The sequence below is a fragment of the Xyrauchen texanus genome, chromosome 19 (genome assembly GCF_025860055.1).
Source record: "Xyrauchen texanus isolate HMW12.3.18 chromosome 19, RBS_HiC_50CHRs, whole genome shotgun sequence".
Classification (NCBI taxonomy): domain Eukaryota; kingdom Metazoa; phylum Chordata; class Actinopteri; order Cypriniformes; family Catostomidae; genus Xyrauchen; species Xyrauchen texanus.
In genome coordinates, this window is record NC_068294.1 from 40,856,818 (window position 1) to 40,874,384 (window position 17,567).

At 37.0% G+C, this 17,567-nt stretch overlaps 1 protein-coding gene across 1 annotated transcript in view; it reads left to right on the forward strand.

Annotated features, from left to right (window-relative positions):
* The first annotated feature begins 9,239 nt into the window (after positions 1-9,239).
* The window catches only part of LOC127659724 (iron-sulfur clusters transporter ABCB7, mitochondrial-like), a 46,416-nt gene continuing 38,088 nt past the window's right edge, over positions 9,240-17,567 (forward strand). The window contains exons 1-3 of the mRNA XM_052149673.1: positions 9,240-9,407; positions 14,739-14,819; positions 14,971-15,045. Coding sequence (XP_052005633.1) covers positions 9,258-9,407; positions 14,739-14,819; positions 14,971-15,045 — 306 coding nt within the window. The 5' untranslated portion in view covers positions 9,240-9,257. The remainder of the gene's footprint in view (positions 9,408-14,738; positions 14,820-14,970; positions 15,046-17,567) is intronic.

A 17,567-nucleotide genomic window follows, 5' to 3' on the forward strand; every position in this document is an offset into this window, starting at 1 on the left:
TTTTGGACTGACACCTATAGTGGCTTGGATGCAGCATCGTTTAAAATCAATAGTTTTCAGTTTCAGATGACATTGTAGAAATGCAGTATTCACAGTCAGCCATGATTACTTTAATCAATGAGTGAAAGTGTCCAATATCAGGAGCGGTCACTGAGATTAAGCGAGAAGTGTTCGGCTGGTCGTGTGATTCTAACATGGCAGCCCCCATGTGCGGACCCTCTCCATGTAGAATAAAACAGCTTTTATAAGCTTACTTTTTATAAGGTGAAATTCTGCATAACATGGAAGATTTTCAGAATGACTCTTCAGAATGAAATTGCTTTTCTGAACACATTATTCATCATTCTTTTGAGTGAATTAACGTTTTTAGAAGGAGTCGCTAAAAGACCGTTTACGAAGCCTTTCGACTTCAATCGTCACTGAATGATTAGGTGTAATAATGACAAGCGGAAGACCATCTTTGTGCCATTCAGCACTTGGCTATCTACCAGGCGCTATGTAATTTACTTAGGAGGTCTAGAATTATCCTCAATGGCTGTATGTTGAATGAGATTGAAATGTGGAACAGATTGCAAAGGTTAGAACAGAACAGAGAGTTGGAGAATTTGTGATTTGACATTTCTAATGGCAGGATCTGAGGAAATTACATCGGTACCCAGCAGGACACAATGAACAGGATGCTCAGTGAAGACAATACTGAATTACTCAGCACTCTTTTCATGGCATGGTGGGAATGGATTTAGACCAGCTGTATCACTCGTAAATGGTATTATTCAATCTAAGTGTAAGATTGATCAAAATCAGCACTGAAGAGAGCTCAAAAAACTGCTGTTTCTCAAATAAACTTATGAATAAAATAAACTCAAATAAAATGTATGTCGTAGTTTACAAGCAGTTTGTCTATCTGTTACTGGTTAACGTGCTAACTCCCTGTAGTTGGTGCTGCTCTCATTTGCAAACTGTCATTATACACGTCAGATCTCATGACTTTGCACTCATTGACGTCTGTATATATTTAATATTGACATTCAAATTTGCTGCGGTTTTGCTTAAATTAAGACAGACATTTTAGTATGAGCTATTACAAATAAACATTGCTGTGAGCAGTGTCACTTTTTTATATATTCTATTATTAGGTGTTTTATAAGTGTGTATGTAGGCAAGTAAAACATTTTATGTAGTGTACAATGGGGCTTAAGGGACATTTGATTTTATTCTCTCCCAAAACATTAAAGAAATCCACAATTTTGTTTTTTTGCCACCTTAAAAAAATATTTTACATTTATGCATTTGGCAGACACTTTTATCCAAAATGACTTACAGAGCACTTATTACAGGGACAATTCCCCCGGAGCAACCTGGAGTTAAGTGCCTTGCTCAAGGACACAATGGTGGTGGCTGTGGGGATCGAACCAGCAACCTTCTGATTACACTTATGTGCTTTAGCCCACTACGCCACCACCACTCTTCCGTTATTATTTATTTTCACACAAATGATGTTGCTCCATCATTTATTAATACAATGATATTTATGTTTTCTATCTGGACACACTTTGTTCATAGAAAAAAAGCTAATTTTCCAAAGCAGAAAAAGGTTTATGTAGCACAGAAAGTATGTAGCCTATATACAGAAAAAACAGAATAATGTAAGCCTTGTGACTAAAAGCTAATTCACATTATTTTATTAAATGAAGAACTTTCCATTATTCAGCAAAAGAATGCTTTTAGTTTTCATTGATTCATTTAAAAACATATTTTCTTTATTCAGAGAGTAACACGAAGCTGAAAGAACAAGCAGTTCTTTATAAGCAGTTTTTCAAATGAAAAAACTTTGAACATGATTTTTACATTATTTTACAAATATCAATATTTCGATATTTTCTCTGTAACATAACTGAGAAATAACTTTCATTAATAACATTAACAAACATAATTAGTCCTAATTAGTCCTTGCCATGTTCTGCATTCAGTTTTCATTTGTTGCATTGAAAAGATGTTTTAAAGTATAATTATCCCCCGTATTGATGTGCATGTTTTGTATTCAGCATATCTGAGAAGCAGATTTGAATATATCTAACGCTTTATGAATGCATTTATAAAATCAACAATAAAGATCATATAAGTAGAAACATGAAACTAGTAAACAATAAACAGGACGTAAACAATACACACTTAAGCTGCTACACACAAAGAACAAGAAAGAACAGGAATTTATGAACAAACTATTCCTCATGAGATACCAAAAACTAAATGAGGAAATAAGTCTTAACTAACTAACTACTCACAAACTATCCAGGAGAAAAAAACAGGAAACAAGACAACAAAAATCTGAAATGGGAAACAGGATTCAATTAACAGCACCCAGCAAGAAAAAATGGCTTATTATTTATTAACCCTTAAAGTGTGCATGTTTTATCACATAGCAAATTGTATAATGTTTATTTATCTAAGGTCAATCATTTGTTTACTGTGAGTTGTAATACATTGTTTGTCTAAACAAAAACAGCTTCATAAAACATTGATTATTAAGTGTGATCTGATATTTTAGGCATCTGGACCCCAACTGCACATGAAACAACTATAAAGGTACTGTCGCTTTAATGACATTTAAAAATATCATATATTTTCAACTTGTATATTTTATTTGTCACTTAACAAAGTGTGCAATGAATATGATTAATATCATCAAAAGTGTTCAAAAACAGGGCGGTTATGAGATTTAGTGGGTAGTTATTCGGCTGGTCATGTGACCTCAACATACCAGCTCGACTGGATTCATCTCATCTGAGAAACTGTCTGTGTCCTCACAACAATGAGGACCAAAGGGTTTGTGTGGAATGTAGGGGGCGGGGCCGGGTCGGAATATCACGCGCCGATTGGGGACCGGGCGCGCGATATTCCGACCCGGCCCCGCCCCCCTCCGCTCCACACTTTGTTTACTCATTTAGATTTAGCGGTTTCTCCAAGTGAATCAGTAAGACGAGGTTGATTTACGGCAAGTTTCTGATTAGTTTCCGATCAAAAAAATAAGTCTTTGTCTGAACTTGATTCAGATTCTTGATTCAGTCGGGAACAGCTGTTCCACATGAAACTGAAATGAGTTTTCTGAACATAAAATTACTATGTAATCTCAATATTTGTGTAGAGGGAACCGAATTGAATTGAATTGGTAAACTCAATGATATTAGACATGTCAAAGTAACTTTTTATATACTAGCTAGTGATAGTGAATGTTACACATGATGGTGGTAAGCACTAAAGAGTGCAGCATGGTAACCATGCAATGGTTAGCCCAGGAATTGTTCAATAAAGAGAGGAATAAATATTATGCACCAAATGTCCTCATCGTAAGCTCAAGCGACACTCTTCACCATAACGGTAAGCCCCAAAAACTCATACATAACAGAAAAAACACATCAAATAACACTTTAAGGCATATTAATAGTTCAATACAAGTTAAGCTCAATCGACAGCATTTGTAGCGTAATGTTGATTATTATCACAATAATTAATTTCGTCTCTTCTGTCCTTGTATGTAGGTTACAGTGAGGCACTTACAATGGAAGTGAATGGGCCGATTTTTAGAGGGTTTAAACACAGAAATGTGAAGCTTATAATTTTATAAAAGCACTTGCATTCATTGTTCTGTTGAAACTCAAATATTATTTCAGCTGTAAAGTTGTTTAAACTGTAATTTTTACAGTCATTTTAATATTTTAGGGTTTGTTGACATTACATCAGCAATGAAATTGTAAAATTGGATATAGCCTAACTTTACACAAATATGGTTAGTTAGCGATTTTATCACACTAAAATCATGCTAACACACATTTGTTTACATCTTGTACTTTTGAAATAGTATTATTTTACTTTTAATAGTATTTATTCCAGACTATCGTCTACAAATTGGCCCCATTCACTTCTATTGTAAGTGCCTCACAGCAGTGGCGGAGCTAGGGGGGGTGGCCAGGGGTGCCAGGTGACCGAAGCCTTGCATTGGCCACCCCACTCGTAATTGCTATTTTAGTCTTTTTTTTTGTTGTAATTTTTTGGTACAATTTAGTTCTTCTAGTCGCCAAACCTCTCCGTCCCGGGTTTCATTTTACCCCCCACAGTCCAATGATATAAAAATGATGCCCGGACATTTCTGTGCCACCACAGACTGATGGCTTGCCCCTCCTGACCACCCATTTGAAAAACTTCTGGCTCCGCCCCTGCCTCACCGTAACCCAGATTTTTGCTTATTTAAAAAAACAAAAATGATGGACGAGTCCAAACTGATTTTTGTGGTAATCAACATTATGCCACACATGCTGGCAATTGAGCTTAACTTGTACTAAACCCGAAATGTTCCTTAAATGTTAACAATTATTCTCCCTGTCGAGTCCCATGCAAAGCATGATGAGAACTAGAAATCTCCTGCCCTGTTTCAGGTAACCAAACAGTAAATATTAATGTTGTCCCAACACAATTTGGTAACATGCATTTTTGGAGTAAAATGAACATGGCAAGATTCAGTAAACCTAACGGAAATGAAAGTTAATTGTTTTGAGTGCAGAAGAATGTGTGATTTGAGCCTTGACATTTATCGCAAAGGTCTTTATTATATAATTATATTGAGCTAGATGTTCAGAATAATTCCCAATGACATTAAGACGATAAATCATACTGTACTGTATATCTAACTTCACCATTAGAAACCACAGATGAACACTCTCGTGTCTAGAGGTACAAGATGCTTAATATGTCTCATTTTGTAGAACTGTGTACCATAATCATCTTTACAGTGTATTCATCACGGCTTTGTCAATGAGTCACAATTGCAACTATGCTAAGGAAAGAAGTTGGGAACAGATTTGAGATGAGATTGGATTGTTACAGGAGCTGCTAAATATATATTGCAACCTTGTTTAGAAGGATTTCTAAACACAAATTCAGCTGTCCTTAAAGTTTCCAAGAGAGGTCAGATCTTCTAAATCTTTTCTTACTTTAAAATGAGATTTAACAGATTCATACTGTGCTGTACGTGCAGTTTAGAGAGTTTCTATGGCAGCAGATTGTGTGCGCATTTAGTGTTTAAAGGTGTTAATATTTAACTTGCTCTTTGTTATAGAGGAACAATATGAAGACTGTGGTGTCCCTGATGTGATTGCTGGGCTACTCACTTGTGACACCTGTAAGAATCATCACAACTCTACATCTCAGTTCAAGGGGATATGAAGTCTTATGTCTCTGACGGTGTCATTTACTGTTCACTGTTGTTGACCATTAGTTAACAAGAACTATTGTTTAGAATTCAATTAACATAATATGACCAATGTATTTGCAGGATCTGGGACATTGTTTGTGCCCATCGCAGTCCAAGAGAGGGTAGTTCTTTTACTGTCTTGCATTGTTTGACCTTCATATTAAGATTTAACAGATGCAAGAATATTGCAATAATATGACCGACATATTTGCAGGATATTGATGCTGCTGCAGATGGCTGTATGCTAGGCTGATGCAGATGGCTATAAGGTCACTCATAATTACTGTTAATGGGTTACAATTTCAAATACACAAAATTATTTCATAATTGCTGACATGTGATTGGATTGTTCCAGTGCCTCAAAGTGCAGAGGATCTGTAATAGGGAACTACGCACGCGGCATCCAAGAGAGGTATGAATGTCACAATAACAATCGCTCTAAAATTACATTTACATTTATGCATTTGGCAGACACTTTTATCCAAAGTGACTTACAGTGCACTTATTACAGGGACAATCCCCCCCAGAGCAAGCTGGAGTTAAGTGTCTTGCTCAAGGACACAATGGTGGTGGCTGTGGGGATTGAACCAGCGACCTTCTGATTAACAGTTATGTGCTTTAGCCCACTACGCCACCACCACTCCACATTTTTACTACACTGGTTTAGGGTTGTAGTTTACATTGGGGGTAGAGTTAATATAATATACATTCCTGTTCACTGTATTATATTATTTGCAACTAAAAATTACAACTTGCTTTTGGCGCCACCATGTGGACATTTCGCCTGGACACTGGAACTCACACGTACCCATCTGTTCAACAACAATTCCAGTTTTGGCCACTGGGGGCAATGATGCAAATTTCAGTGAGCACAGACCAATTTCAGCAACAGAACTTTTGACATACTATCTGTAATGTAGCTAAACCATAATCAAAAACATAAACATGGACTAGACTAGACTGGACTGGACTGGACTGGACTGGACTGGACAACCAAACAACTTACATTAACAATACCTGACCAAGGACCATGGCAAACATGACGGTTTAAATACCTGGACAAGGGTAACAAGACAACCAATGTACAGACAGATCTATAAACAAGATAACAAGACTAATAAACTTAAACCAATGACAAACTAGAACTGATAACGAGTTAACAAGACAATAAACCAATGAAAACAAGACACATGAACATGAACATGAACATGGAGGAAAACAGGATATCACATGACTATAAAACAGGAAATCACATGACATGAAGCACATGACTATAGAACGGGAACTAGACTTCCAAAATAAAAGACTTGAACACAAAACATGAACAAAAACACATTAATCGTGACATTATTGCCGAATTCACAGTGTGATCGGTCTGGTAATTGACACACCTATCCAACGTTTTCCTGAACACGGAAATGTTCCACGATTCGACTGTTTTCAATTTCCGGTCTCCAGTGATTTCACTCCTATTGATGTATATTCTTAGCATGTAAAGTGATGTTTAGAGAATTACATTTGCAAAAATGGTCCAAAAAACACTTGGCTGTATAGTGCCGATAATTCACAGAGTCAAGATTTATTTTTTCAGTGTCTCACCTGAGTGTGTAGATTGTCTGAGCTTAGTTACGGTGATATCATTAAATACTGTGAGTTGTTATGATAACAACAGCACAATTCATCTTTACTCCCAAAAAATAAATTCAACGGTGGTTGTTCTCCATCTAAATCGCTCATTTTGGTAGTTTTTACATTGTGTCTCGAGACCAGAAGCAAAAAACAGATGATTAGAATCATCATGGTGCCGCCCAGTGGTTGCTCAGGAAAACTGTGGATAGATAGTATTTTATTTTATTTCTTTATAATGAATAACGGCTTGATGAACTAATCATTTGAGTAACTTTCTCAGACAAAGTGAGTGAATAGTTATAGTTGGGACATTGGTCCCGTGGTAAGCCATACTGCTAGTAAACATAGTGACCTGGATTCATATCCTGTATAATCAGGACACATTTTATGCTTTGCTGTATATTATGATGTATTTTTAACATGTCTATTGTAAACTATTTTGTAAATCACATACAGATAACACATCACATAAGAACTTTCTCATACTTTCTCAGAGTAACATTTATTCTTACCCATTGGTCAATTTGGCCTTTGTACTTGCTCTCCACCAAAAATGTCAGTGGTAGTGTCATGGGTTGTCAAACATACGACACTGTCATGCACAGAACCTTTGAAAAGTAAAAGATGCTATTATAACAATAATAATAATTTAAAAAATGCAGGTACTCACAAGGAATTGAACCCAGGTCTGTATGCATGATTAGCAAACACACTATCCCTAGAGTAACAGGCCTTCCATATGAACAGTAACAATTGTTTTAATCAAGCTATTGTTTTTTTTTATATATAAATAATAGTCATTTAAGAGTATAGGCCTATTGTTGGCACATATAAGCCTATGATGCTTTAGTGTTGCAAATAAAAGTCTTCCACATAAGATTTACTACTCTGACAAGTGTAATCGCCAGTTCCCATTCAAACCAATGTCCCATGTTAACACGGGCAACCATGTTAAAATCGCTCTTAAACTGTGTCAAATTCATTGGAACAGACATCGATCATACAAAGCGGGTTAATAATGATTCCAACATTTGTTATGATAAAAAGGTGTAAAATGACTTTTCTTGGCTCCTTGGCAATTCACATTGAACGGATCTGCTGAAAATCCAAGTAAAATTATTCACGTGCATGCGCACATCCCCAGTTAACACAATCCCCAGTTGATCCATAACACCGGATATTAAACTGAACATTTACAAGTGGTAAATATCAACTAAGAAGATGACCGCATTAGTGCCACCATGAAATTATGTTATCATCAACAACACACTGTTGCACACGCTAAATAATTTGGCTAAACTTTTCTTAAAAATTGTAAATGTGAGGGGGCCTAAAGACACTGACTATCACACCTGGAGTCTCGAGTTGGAATCCAGGGCGTGCTGAGTGACTCCAGCCAGGTCTCCTAAGCAACCAAATTGGCCCTGTAACTAGGGAGGGTAGAGTCACATGGGGTAACATAGTTTCCACATATTTAACCAATTAATCGGTTTGGCACTAAAAACACAATTTTAAAAAGTTTAGCAGGTGGAATTTTACATCAAATAATGTCCTGTTGTAGTATTCGTAATATAGCACAGAGTGAATAGAATATACAAAGCACTCCTTTTTTGTTTTCATCAGCATTTTTCATATGGTGCCATCTTTTCATTTTTTTCCTTTTTTCTTTTAAATTGGGGCTTTAATATGAAAACTGAGAATATACCTTTTTCACAGTATATTTGAAATCTTTGAACAAAAAGTATACAAGAAAAAAAGGTGAAAAAGTCACAATGCATTTTCTACTTAAAATGTAAATTAAAATCAATTAAAAATCTTGACCTTTATGGCAATTTTTATTTATTTTTTTATTAATGCTTAACACAATACACAAATAATAACAGATAACAGAATACAAAAACAACACCAAAAAAAAACAAACAAAAAAAAAAACAACAACAATTGGGGAATGATATAAATTAAATGTACATTATAAGAATTACATGACACTGAAAAAAGGAAAAGAATTACAAACAGATAATGTTTTTAAGGCTTTTTTGTTCTCAGACAACTTAATTGAAAATAGATATTTTTCAAGTTCTTTAACAAATATAAGAAAGAGAGGTTTGGCATTTAGAAATTTAGATTTATGAATATGGAATTTTGCTAGTAATAAGATCATATTAATTACGTAAAAATGATCTTTTTTAGATTTATCATAATCAACAAAGCCTAGGACCACATCCTTCCAATACAACACACATTCATTATAGATTTCAGACCTAATAAATCCTAAAACGACCTTTATGGCTAATGTACGACGACCCACTATACTACTTTTATTGGCGAAACTGCCGGAAATTACGTCACGCGTGACGTTCCCTCAGCCCTTCAGTGCAGCATGGCGCCGCTCTTGGTCCCGCTGAAATGTGGGTTTCACATCCAAAAGCGTAAATTATCGCTTTTACTACAGCAGAGCAGCACTTTTCACGCGTGGAGCCATCACGACCACAGAGGGGCGAGTAAACGGAAACACCTGAGCACGTATCAGGTACATTCAGCTCTGTCAGAGACTTTCATACACGAGACTGTCACACAAGGGCAGATGAATAAACTCTTAAAGAGATATACACATTCGTTTACAACTGCACTATTAAACCGTGCATTGTCAGATACAGGAAGTGAATTATAAATGCACTTTTGCTTTTGTTTTGTTGAGTTGTCTACTAGCTGTTGATTCATACTAGCTGTTGTTTGCTCAAGTAGGAAGTTGTTATGGTTCACGTGACTAATGAAATGTCAGTGTTTGTCATTAGTTGGGAATGGATTTCTATTGGTTTGGACCTTCAGTATTCTGTTCTGTACATTTTTAAGTCAGCCACAATATTATGCACTGTGAAATAACGTCTAGTACTGACAAAATCTTTAGTTTGAGAACTAGTTTTGGGTGGTATTTTGTATTTTTATTTGTTTAAAATAATAAATAATTATTTAGTTTTATTGTATTTACTTTATTTATGTCTCATAATTGACTTGTCATGGGTCTTATGATAAACTCTCATACTGCAGCATGTGTATGTAGATAATGGTGAATCCAACTCTCTGTCCACCTTATATCACAACAACATGTGACGAGCGACCCCCGTTTTCAAAGAGTCCTGTCTCAAACTCCATGTTAATATGACATTACGTTCAAGATAGTCTTTTATAACTTTTTAAAAAGTCATTGGTGGAGTTTATCATGGAGTTAAAAGTGTCCAGTACATCCAGTGTTGGGTAAGTTACTCTAAAAAGTAATTACTTACTAACTACTAATTACATGTTCTACAGTGTAATTAGATTACTGTACTAATTGCTCAGTGTTACGTTCCTGTATTGTGTGTGTGTTCCTTTGTGTTTCTCTTCCCGCTCTCTCGGTTACTTACGCTTTGCAGGTACCCGTGATTGGCCAAGTGACCTTTCAATCATCGTTAGTGCTGACGTCATCCCTTCTCGCTGTCGCCAATGGGAACAGGCCACTGGGGGAATAAGAGGGCACGCTGATGTTTCCATCGAGGGTCAGCTCGCTGAGACTCAGACCACGCAGCTTTCTGTTTGCGATTTTGTATACCCTGTTAAGACTGTGGTTCCCGTTCGATCTGTGTGATGCTGAATTAATGTATGAGTGAACTCTTCCTGTGTTCGATTCTCTGGTTTTTATGTAACTTGTTATACAGCAGACCGCTGAAGGTTACTAGTGCGGAGAGAGAGGTAGGCAGGTAAGCATGTCACGTGACATACACTGCAACACGCAGGGGTTTTCGTTTTGTTTACATACACTAGGTTAGGGGCGAGTGCCATTCCCTGTATTTTTGTTTTCTGATAGTTAGTGGAGATTAGGTAGGGCGTCTTGGACGCTGAAGATTATTTGTTTTCTTCTTTATTTTCTTAGTGAGGATCAGAGGTTATTTAACAGCTAGACTTCGTTTGGTTTTGTTATTTCTTTTCTTTGGCGCCGTCCACGTCTATCTTTTTATTTTTGTGATGATCAACTTATCTTACATAAATTCTGCATCCCTATATATATATCTATCTATTAATCTATGTTTGTCATAGATTGGTTCACTTCACTTTTGCCATTGACCTTGTTATACTGAATAAAGGTGTTGGCTTTTTGCACAGTGAGTTGGATTCTTGGGTCTTTTGTACAAACCATGGCTTATATATATATACCTCTTTAATGTCGCATCGAAATGTTGGACTCCCGAACCCCTAGACTAGTTCGGGGGTCGTAACAATTGGGGGCTCATCCGGGATATTTAACACCCATCACACGACATTGAGAGGAATATGTATGGACTGTGTTTGTATTGGTAGCAAAGTGATTTGTGCTAAGACTCTGTATTTTCCAGGGTAGCCGGATGCGTGGTATTTTGTTAACTGTGGTTTGGTTCGTAACGTTAGTAATGATGGTTTTGTTTAATCTACAGTCGTTTGTTGAGCATCCTTCCTTAGAGCAGTTTGATCATTGTCGAAAAGATGACTTACTGAAGATTGCGGACCACTACAAAATTCCTGTGGGGAGGCAAGCTCTCAAGAAAAATATTAAGAGTGCTATATTCGAGAGGTTGGTGGAGATCAACATTTTTCGAGACCTGGCGTAAATATTCGAGAGACCGGGCCACTTGGTGCTGGCGCTGGTTTCTAGTGAGGGGGTATCGGATCTAAGAGCGGAGCGAGACAGTTGCCGAGGTTGATGTCGGGCGGATACTAAGGCCGCCTTGCCGCTTTTGATCCGGCCCTCCCTGCTTCTGTTGGGTCTGGGAACGGGCTTGAGAGTCCGTCTGGCTCGTTTACAGTATGAGGCACAAGAAAGGGCCCAGGCGCATCAGGCTGAGTTGGACTTGAAGCTCGAAATGCACAGGCTTGAGGTAGAAGCTGAGAAGGAGGTGAAGCTGCGACAGCTGGAGCTAGAGGCACGGAAGGTGGCCTCTGAGTCGGCTGGGCGGTCACCCCGTGCTGAGGCTTCTGTGGCGGTATCTCTGGGAGATCATTCTCCAACCTTCGATGTTAGCAAACATATTGTTCTAGTGCCTCCATTTAGAGAAATGGAGGTGGATACGTACTTCAGCGCATTTGAGCGTATCGCATCTTCCCTCCATTGGCCTAAGGATGTGTGGTCCCTTTTGCTTCAATGCAAATTAATTGGTAAGGCTCAGGAGGTATTGTGGTCAAAATGGGCCAAAATGGGTCAAAAATTACCCAAACGCCAGAAGAGGGTTAAAGTGTTTTGGATCGTTCTGCTGACAAAACACTGAAAAATCTTTACAAGAAATTTCAGTTGACAAAAAGCATCTAATTTACTTGTGGTAAATTAGATGCAATCTAGGTTTTGCATATAGATTAAGGATGTAAATCGCAATTTTCATCACCATACGATCTTATATCGATTCTCTTAGCCAGCGATCAGATTTTTTTCGGATACCTCAAAGTCCGCCACATTACGATTTCGATTCAGGGGCCTGTGATTGATATTATGTGCTTATATTTTATGAATCAATTACATTTATTATCTCACAAATGCAACCAAATTATAATTTGAATATTTTATTGAGCTCTCTGGAAAGTGCAAATCAGTATCCTGATTAGGACATCCACTACAAAATAAGGTACTTCAGTTGTTGAAAAAATAATGCAGAAAACGTAATAATACAAAAAATAGTCACATGAATGTGATCATAAATTATTTGATTGATCGATGGAATATCACATGGTTGCTGCATCGCCTGATGGAAATGCGTACGGACGTGTCTGGAAAGAGAATTTCAAAATAAAGGTGCATCTTAAAAACAAATATACATCGATGTTTACTCTTACGTTGAATCAATGCATCATATCGTTGGTGATTTGATCGATGCATTGATCTATGTCGATGGATCGTTACACCCCCTAATACAGTGCATGTCATTGAGGGACTTCAAGTCTATTCCTCACAGCCTCGTTTTCATTCATGTCAAAATTCAAAGATGGCGCTACTGTGAATGTCTATATTTAAAGAGTTAGTTCACCCAAAAATGAAAATTGTCCGGAGTTATATTAAAAAATATCCTGGCTCTTCCATGCTTTATAATGGGAGTGGATGGTACCTTAGATTTTGAAGCCCAAAAAAGCACATCAATCCATCAAAAAAGTAATCCATGTGGCTCCAGGGGGTTAACTCTTTCCCCGCCAAACACAGAATTTTCCGTGTTTTATGAAAAAACGCTTCCCCGCCAAACACAGAATTTTCCGGGTTTCCGTGTTTTAGGTGTTATACGGTAAGGAAGACCCCTGCGCATGTTTTGAAAGAGTACGCAACTCTTTGATCAAAGAAACAGACTGCGATCGTCTCAAACATGAAGAAGTGGAGTATGAGAAGCTCAAAATATCAGACATAAACATGCCTTTTTATCAGCTTTTTGTCTGAAATGTTGTTTTTTGACAAAACCTACCTCTGTTCAAGTCGCAATAAAAAAAGAACAAATGAAGATAAAAAAAAATCGTTTTTTTGCCTAAAAGCAGAGGCCCAGATCTTTATTTTGATATATAGCATCTTCATATATTCATGGAAGAAATTATTCTGCGGGCCATTAAAATTTAGCGAAAATCGTCAAAAACCCTGGCGGTGGCTGGCATCTTTTTTTTTTAAAAACGCTGGCGGGGAAAGAGTTAATAAAGGCCTTCTGAAGCAAAGCGATGCGTTTTGGTAAGAAAAATATCCATATCTATAACTTTATATACTATAATCACTGGCTTCCAGTAACGGCCGTCCGCGCATTCACAAGAGAGTCCAGTTCTGGCGTATGACGTAGGCGTAGCGTAAGCTCCTGTGAAAAGTCACAAAAGCGGAAACTAGAGAATAGAGCAAAACAAAACTTTGGTCAAGAATTAGAAGACAACGACGAGGATTTTTAAAGAAAAATGTTGGAGGATTGCGATATAAGAGAAGAGGAGATTACATTTTTTTGCCCAACCAGGAACTCTGGGAGATGGTGGAGGCAGCAGCAGCGGCTGCACAAACAAATGAATCTGGTTGACGGAGAGTACGGGAGACATGGTGGCACTCATGCAGGAAATTCGAGGTAATGCCAACAGGTGCTGAGAGTATTTGCTGCCATGATTGGACGATTGGAATGACTGGATAGAAGCACGAATGCACCATTTTAAGACTAATACAAATCTATAGTATAGGTAAAACAACTTGTCTTTTTGCCGTTTTCCTTTGCTGTAAACAACGGAGCTTGTGCTACGCCTGTATCAAACAACGGAACTGGACTCTCTTGTGAATGCGCGGATGGCCATTACCGATTTATAGTTTATAAAGTTATAAATATTTACATTGACATTTATGCATTTGGCAGACGCTTTTATCCAAAGCGACTTATTACAGGGACAATCTCCCCGGAGCAACCTGGAGTTAAGTGCCTTGCTCAAGGACACAATGGTGGTTAGTGGCTGTGGGGATCTTCTGATTACCAACCCACTACACCATCACCACTTTGTAAGGAAAATATTGATATTTTTCTTACAAAAATGCATCGCTTTGGTTAGTTAACTCCCTGGAGCCGTATGGATTACTGTTTTGATGGATGGATGTGCATTTTTGAGCTTCAAAATCTAAGGTACCATTCACTCCCATTATAAAGCTTGGAAGAGCCAGGATATATTTTAATATGACTCTGATTGTGTTTGACTGAAAGAAGAAAGTCATATACACCTAGGATGTCTTGAGGGTGAGAAAATGATGGGATTATTTTCATTTTTGGGTGAACTAACCTTTAAGTCCCACTGAAGTATTGAATGTGCTTTAGAGCGCTCCACTACAAACATAAACTTAATCTCACATCTCTTCACTTTTTTAAAGCTATCAAGTCCAAACCTTGCATCATCGACATGGGCTGTCAACAGAGGTCACAACAGTCGACAGATCCTGGAAACAGTAAAAGTAAGTGACATAATGTATATTAAGAAAATGTTATTTATTTATTTATTTTTTCTTAAACTGTATATCTTAACTGTCGAATCTCAGTGTCTGAAATGCAAAGTAGTGAAATATTATAGGTATTTGGAAACTCATTTGAATCAGTGTTTTCCAGCATCTACAGGTCCTAGAGAGACATTGCTGGCATGGACATGCAGGAGGTGGACTCAATGCAGATCCCAAAAATGTGGTAAGATGATTTCTGAAGCTCCTGTTCAGAACACACTTTAAAGTCAACATGGAATTGGGGTCAAAGTTGACCCTATTTACTTTCTAAATGTACATTCCTAGGCTACTTGGTGAACAATTCATCAATTCATGTTATTTTAAACATAAAACTTGCTCTGCCTTTGCAAGAACTTTCCTTTTTGGCTGATGTCACAAAGCCCTCTTACTTTTCAGCCCCTCCTCTACAACTACAGGATCTGTCAATTACAATGGATAAAACCAAGTCCGGCCCTACTTTTTTCTTGTTTAATATCTTGTTTCACTCTGAAGTACGTCACGTCACTGAAGTTGCCCCCGACAACAGATGCTGATGCTATCACGGTTTAAAAAATTTTTTTTTACATTTACTCTAAAATACTGGCTGCTGTGATTGCCAGAAATTTAGTGAAAAAAAATACAGTGACTGCTTCAGGCTTTATGGGGTGTAATTTTGTTAAAATTTGTAATATTATTAAATGAAATAAACTTGATATACTATCCTTCTGGAAATATAAAAGTCTGCTTTTCACTTTATGCAAATGTATTGTTTATCACCGTAGTAAAATGACAAAAGGCCACATGATGACTTAATTTCATTCATGAGTTCATTTAGAGAATAATACGCATGTAGAAGTGGTGCACAGTGTTATTTACACAAACACAAAGCACCATCAGGGTAACATGTGACACTAAATGAATGAACTAAACTCATCAAATATAACACCGAACACCCTCATGTATATAACTGATATTAAAAATAAGAAACATAACTATTCCCATAAAATATAATTAAAAGGGTCACGCAGAGACTTCTGGGTATGTCTGATGATTGTAATTTTAACAATAGTTAACTGTAAGAGCACATGTATTCTCTTGATAAACATAATATACATTTTATGATAAAGTCTAAAACATTTTTTTTAATGTTTACCGCAAAATTACATGTATTATCTTGTTAATCATTTGTATTCGTTTTTACTGCATATGTTAAAGTAACTACCCATTAACCAATTCATGTTTTTACAAATTTTTATATAAAATATACATTTTACAATTAAATTTTTTATCATTAGTTTTCAATCAAATTGATCATGTTTTGGTTTTTATTTTTGTTTTAAATTCAGTCTATTCCATCAATTATTGTCTTGAAATTGCATTATTATGTTGCATATTTTTTATTTTTTTTGTGCTGTCAGTCGATCAAAATGTATTGCGTTTTAATTACTTTTATAAAAAAAAATGTTTTAGTTAATCACGACTGAAAATGCTGAAATTTGACACCATATATACATATTTTCCTGTCAAAATGCATTTATTTCCATCTCAGGAAATAAAACAAAACAAAATATAAAGGAAAAATAACATTTTACAAACAAAGCCTTCAACAATATAATGTGACGTATTAAAGTAACATTAAATGTTTCCCAAAGTCTAATTGGGAGGTTGAATTATTGAAAGAATTATTCCCCATAGGTTTAGTTTATTAAATCTCTTAAAATCTCATCATCCACACTATTAATCTGCCAGTAGACTGTGGGTATCTGCTTTCCTACAACAATACTGAAGCTGCGTTCATGATTTGCGTCGATACCAGCATCCAGCGGTGCTTTGAACTCCATGTGAAAAGTGGAGTGATCATTAAGACTTGCCGTGCTTGGGCCTGGGTAACTCAGCACCACTTTGTAAGGAAAATATTGATATTTTTCTTACAAAAATGCATCGCTTCGTTTAATTAACCCCCTGGAGCCGGATGGATTACTCATCGAGTAAAGAGTTCCTTGGCATGCCTCCATCCAGGTCTCCTAAGCAACCAAATTCACCCGGTTGCTAGGGAGGGTAGAGTCACATGTGGTAACCTCCTCATGGTTGGGATTAGTGGTTCTCGCTCTCAATGGGGCGCATGGTAAGTTGTGCATGGATCGCGGAGAGTAGCATGAGTCTCCACATGCTGTGAGTCTCCATGGTGTCATGCACAACGAGTCACGTGATAAGATGCGCAGATTGACTGTCTCAGAAGTGCCGGCAACTGAGACTTGTCCTCCACCACCCGTATTGAGGTGAGTAACCGTGCCACCACAAGGATCTGCCAAGAATTGGGAATTGTGCATTCCAAATAGGGTGAAAAGGGGATAAAACATTTTTGTGGTTTAGTGGTAATTAAAATGCACTGAAAATACTTTGATTTCTATCACAAGTCCAATCTAGGCTTGTTTTGTACAACAAATAATAGCAATAAGAGGTCCATTCTCCATCATTTTATCACTGACAGGGAAGCGCTGTTGTGGTGTGTCAGTGTAATGACTCCAGGCTGAGACATTACAAAGGTGTCGCCCTCCTAACAAGTGTTTATGCTGTATTAACGGTAAATGAATTAATCGCGATTAAGAAAAATTTACGTGTTAAAAGTGTGATTATCGCGTTAATTCCAACAATCGCATGTGATTATCGACTTCCAACAACTTTAACATTTTTGTTATATTTGTATTATTTACTTGCATATTTTGT